General features: G+C 34.0%; 1 protein-coding gene across 1 annotated transcript in view; it reads left to right on the top strand.

Moving 5' to 3' along the window:
- LOTGIDRAFT_122591 (hypothetical protein) overlaps positions 1-6123 on the top strand; it is a gene marked incomplete at both ends in the record, with an annotated part of 69285 nt that continues 63162 nt past the window's right edge. Inside the window, one exon of the mRNA XM_009060274.1 lies at positions 1-59. Within this exon, the coding sequence (XP_009058522.1) occupies positions 1-59 (59 nt within the window). The remainder of the gene's footprint in view (positions 60-6123) is intronic.

Below are 6123 nucleotides of genomic sequence, written 5' to 3'. Positions count from 1 at the left end.
AGTTCACCAGTATGGGAAGATTTTACATGTAAAGCAGGAAAACTTCACTCATCTTTAAGGTATGTATCACCCACAACAGGTTTGGCATCAATGCTACAATTATTATACAAACATAAAATGATCATAAAACTAAACCGAAGGATCAATTGGGTTATATAAATGGTATTGTTTATACATTTGGTATAAAGCTACTATTGTGTTAGTTGACCAATTTTTAACGGGGGTTTAAAAACACTGTCGCTGGTTGTGTAATGTGAGTGGTCGTTAATTATTATTTATTATTAAGACACTTATAGAGCGCCATCTTTCACAATATGTGCTCAGATGCGCTGTACAATACAATTCATAAAATATCAACATATTGGTAAAATTGGCAAATAAGTATAAAAATATAAATGAATAAACGTAAAAAATATGTATAAATATAAGGAATAAAACAATCTATAAATTAAAAGCTTTCTTAAATAAAAATGTCTTGAAAAGGGACTTAAAAGTTACTAAAGAAGTGCAGCATCTAATGTTAAAAGGTAAAACATTCCAAAGTTTGGGGCCTGGACGGTAAAAGAGCGCTCGCCGAAAGTTAAGTCTGGCTGATTTATGTACAAGTAAAAAGTTATCAGAAGATGAACGGAGAGTGCGGCTTGGTGTATACATTTCTAATAGTGAAGATAAATAGTGAGGTGCAATATCGTTTATACATTTAAAAGTTAAAAGGAGGATCTTGAATTGGATTCTAAAAATAATAGGTAGCCAGTGAAGGTCGATTAAAATTGGTGTAATGTGGTCGTGATATTTTTTGCCAGTGAAGAGTCGTGCTGCTGTATTTTGAACTTTCTGTAGCTTGTTGGTTATGCGTAGAGGGGTACCTATTAATAATGAATTACAGTTGTCTAAACGGAGGTGATCAATGCTTGTACTAGAGTTTTAACAGAGGAAGAGGGAATATTTTTACGAATTTTACTAATGTTACAGAGATTAAAATAGCACAATTTACACACATTATTTATTTCTGATATTACATGAATTCCTATTGATAAAGATACATTTTCATTAACTTTTGATTAAAGATTGTTTGATCCCAGTAAAATGTATCAGTTTTATCATCGTTTAATTTAAGGAAATTATTGTTCATCCATAAATGGATATCTTCTATACAGCATTCAATCTTGGATATACAAAAGTTAAAACTATTATTTACAATTATGTTGCAAAGTCATAGGGGGAACTTTATTGTGGTCGCATATTGAAGGTGATTGCTTAATAAAGGTGGTCGCATGAGCAGGATATACTGTAGATCAATAACTTTTTAACAAGCATTTGATGATAAATGGTATTTGATATTCAGCCGGAATTATGTATGTTATTTTCACCAGTAAATATTGATAATATTGGCCATTAAATATCAATAAGATTCAACTATAAACATCATACATTAGTAAGTTATTGTTGAAAATCCACAGAGGATGGATTAGTTACACATCATATGCCAAATATGAGAAGGATGATACATATTTCATATTACCCTCAGCAAGTTTTATAAATGCAGTTGGGGTGGTCTACTCAATAAAACTTTCTGTTCCACATTAAAATTGACTTAAGCTGTGTCAGACTCAAACACAAACCCAGTAAAGAACAGACCAGAGCAAATCCTATCCAAATCCAATTTTCTGCTTACATGTCTCCTCAAACTCAATGGCCCTTCAAAGAACAAAAATAATAATAACTAGAGCCACACGTGGTACAGAGTGGGATTTTGCTAATATAGCAAATTGCAAGAGACTGAAAAAATCAACCTTCTAGGTTAATTAGGTCATGTGTCAGAACTGTCTAAAGTCACGACATTTGTCTTTGGAAGATTGTGAAACCGAAAGTAGACGTCAGACATCAGAAATGAAAGTATCAGCAAATGACCTCTGACCTTGTAAAGGGGAAGGTCAACAAAGGTGAAAGTCACGAGATATAACTCATCAAATTATCAAAAGGCATACAGCTATTACACTGGATGCTGTGATTGGACTTCAAATATGAGGGTATGAGTCCATAGACAGGATCAATGACCTTTGATCCTTCAAAGGTCTATGATTAATGTCAAAAATTGAAAATATAGAAATTCCAAAACGCGTACGAGAGGCTACAATTTTTATTTGATCTTGATCTTGGTATGCTTGTATATATTGATGAGATCTCGGTCAAACTCGAAAATGGTAATAATCGAATGAACGGTGTCTGAATTATTGCCCTTGACTTAATAAAAACGCGTCAAATTTGGCTTGTATGCGCGATAAAGACTACAGTTTTATTTGATCTTGATGAAACTTGGTACCGGTATACATGTATATATTGATGAGATCTCGATCAAGTTTGGAAATGGTAATAATTGGATGAAAGGTTTTGGAGTTATTGCCCTTGACTTAGTAAGAACGCGTCAAATATTGGCTTGTATGCACAAAAGAGACTACAGTTTTTATTTGATCTTGATGAAACTTGGTATGCATGTATATATTGATGAGATCTCGGTCAAGTTCGAAAATGGTATTAATCAGATGAATGCTTTTAAGGGTTATTTGCCCTGACTTAGTAAAAATGCGTTAAATTTGGCTTGTACACACAATAAAGGCTACAATTTTAATCCCATCTTGATGAAACTTGGTACCGGTATGCATGTATATATTGATGATATCTCGGTCAAGTTTGAATTTCCAATGAATGGTTTTGGAGTTATTGCCCTTGACTCAAATTTGGCTGGTAGGCACAATAGAGGCTACATTGTTTATCCACAAGGCCAGATGCATAAAAGTTCTTAAGTTTTAACTTATACTTAGTCTTAAGTATAGTTCAATCTGCTTAACTTAGCAACATGCTTAATTTCATATGCATTTAAACATTCTTAGCTTGTTGCTTAATTAAGCAAATTGAATACTTGAGTAGACACCTTTTTGCCATTGATTCATGTGAGAAAAATCCACATCATGAAGTCATGTTAAAGCTAGCAGACGAATTTCTGTCGCGCTTTCAAAGTTCCATAGAAAATGTCACAGGAAACAAGACACGCTCGTCGCCCCAACTGGTCTAAGGATGAAGTTGTCTTGATGTGCAAATTCATCAAAGAAAAGAAACACATAATTCGGGCCAAGTTCTCGGCCAATGTTTTGACCCTATCAAAGAAGACGGTCTGGGATTATGTCACAGCGCAGCTGAATGCTTCTTTCCCTTCAGTGAAGAGGGAATAAACTGAAGTGGAGAAAATGTGGCATTAAGTTTACAGCGAAAGCAAGAAAGAACTGACCGAAAATTCTAAGAATTCGGTATAGACAGGTAAGCAGGGACATATTCATTTCTCGACCTCTAAAGTCTAAAGAATTCGTCAGTGAAATTACAGTCAGAAAATTACCTTGACATAGTATTGACCTACATTGCTATAAATAACGTCTAGATATATATTCTTTTGTTAGCACTGAGAATTAAAACCACGCCCTTGGATACACAGATGTTTATGTTTATGAAAATGAATTTCCAACTCGTCCGAAATTGACAAATCTTCAATTTATTGATAAAAAAGGACGAACTATTAACTTGGGCGAGTACTCATTTTCAATCACATATGTCATTTTTTCCATATTATAACCCCAGGATAAACTGGACCAAAGACCGAGTCACAGTGGATAACAGCTAAGGTACTACGGATTACAGTCTTATTTTGAGTGGTTTTTCTTTTATTTTCACTTGTAACTTATTTAAGGAAACCACTGAGTGTTGTTAGTCAGCCAGTGGCAGACATTATTGGCGAAGACAATGTTTGTGTCCAAGGAATTGGAGATGATATATTAGACTTCAGTTATTGTCAATTCTATGAAGAAAGGTAAATCTCTCCTAGGTCTCTATAATGGCTATTTTAATAGGTCGTGTCATAACATAAAAATGAGACATCCACTTTATTTTTGGGGAGGCTTAGAATGGAATATAGGCCTTTAAGCTTATAATACACCAACCAGACTTATCCTATCCATTTCTGCTTAAAAATAAAGTTGACTGTTCATGTTTATGAATGTATTCGGATGTGCAAAAATGTGCTCAAGAACAGAGTAAAAGGTAGGAGGGGAAAGCCGTGAATTGCACAAGCATATTCAATAGTAGTTCATTTCATCTAATTGCCTGTGTATTGGAAGTTATTAAGTATTAAAACATAGACTCATGGTGACATGAGTTACCCCAGCAAATCTGTGTCATTTCTTATATTAGATTTGAAATTATTTCACCGTCTTGCATCTGTAAAATTTTGAATAAGATAAGCTTTAAGCTTTTATTTTCTCCTTCTTCTGTGACTTTAGCTTTAAGGCACCGGTTTTAACAGGCTATGCCCCTATTTTGGATATTATTGCCATATATCTTAGCATTGGTTTCTATTTTTCAGCATGAGTGTGTCTGAGGATGTGTTTAACCTTGATAATATCTGTGTGCTCGATTCCACTGTACATACACCTGTACTCGTGACCAAACCTACAACAATGAGCAGCAAACACACACCAACTGAAGTTGAAGATAGCAACGAGCAAAAGAAAAGAAAATTGGAAATAGAGAATTTACAGATAATAAAACTTGTTGCTCAAAAATGAATAATTGAAATTAAAATTGAGTCATTTAAAACAGATAATGTCATCTGAAAATTAATTTATATTGACAATCTTTTGTTTTAATTTTTATGACGCTTTCCCAAATGTCACTTGGATGAGAAAAAAATGAGTTTATAGCAACTAATACATAAATAATATCTTGTTAGATCAAAAGGTTAATTTGATGAATATTCAAGAGGGCTATGGTAAGTCCCTAACTGCAGTAACTATATTAAGAATTAAAGCCAATTAAAAAAACAGAACAAAAATTTGATTTTAATTAGACTAAATCTCTACAAACATTATTGTTGTCTATGTAGGTTTCAAACTTGCTTTATATTTTTTCTTAAAATTCACTTTTAATTGATACAGTTTCTTCTGGCCATCAATTTGTATTTATTTTATTAGGTGTGCTTAAAAGGTTTACACGATATCACACAATTTGATTGGATAACAGCGGTCATGTGAATTCGGTTTATATCTGTGTAAACGGAATGTAAATATAAGCTCCGTCCCTTTAACGTATTATTTTTATCATTGTCGTTTGATTGACGTGGCCACAACACGGCGTCGATGTCATCTGATTCTCGAGATGGCGAAATACGGCAGTTTTTTTCTCGGAAATTATGATGAAATCTTTGAAGACATCCCACTTTCAAGTGATCACGAAAATAACATACATGTACAGACATCCCCTTGCAAATTTAGGCTTTTTGTTTCACAGCGCCAACAGGACAGTGTAGGCCTACAGGACTAAGGCACAACTAAATATGATGAAAATTCGAGGCCTGAAAATGATGAACGGGCACAAGCAACTACATCACTTCCGTCTCCACCAGACCTCGAGGCCGTCCATATAGTAAAAGACCATACGTGAAATAAATCGAGATGTTGACATTGTTCGAGACAAAGTCTTTAGCCCGCAAACTCCATGTGGCTACCATTTCAGTGTAGTCATCATTAATATTATTAAGCTAAGCCTATTATTGGCTTACTTCTCCTTTGGTCTAAAAAGGAGTTGTGGTCTGATTCCGATGTAACTTTTATGATTGGTTAAGAAGGCTACTTCCTGTTTAGTTTTGTCTATTTTTTCCTCTAAAAGCACATGGATGCTGAAAATAGTTAAAAGTTCGTTTGAGAGCTAATTATTAGAAGCAGGAAGGACCAAACATTTTCTTAACCGGCAGCAAACATTAGTTAACAGCAGAATACATTGTTAAATATCGAATGTAACTGTAGATATTAGTTTAATGCTGAGTTTTATTTTGTGAATGTGAAACTGCTGTGTTGAACATTAGTTCCTGCTATCGAAATAATAAAACTGTGAATTTTGAAACTTTTATTTCTATATATACCAATGCCCAAACGCTTGAGTTTGAGACATTAAGTTAAGAAAATGTACATTCTTACCTGTGAATGAGTGTAAAGCTGAAATTTGGATTTTTAGTGACATTACTGTTGATACTTACTGTGACTGTTACCATGTCCTCGCCTGAAATTCCNTGTGCTGTAC

Source organism: Lottia gigantea, assembly GCF_000327385.1.
Source record: "Lottia gigantea unplaced genomic scaffold LOTGIsca_41, whole genome shotgun sequence".
NCBI lineage: Eukaryota > Metazoa > Mollusca > Gastropoda > Lottiidae > Lottia > Lottia gigantea.
Note: the sequence above shows the minus strand (reverse complement) of the source record. Positions and strands in the feature narration are given on the sequence as shown.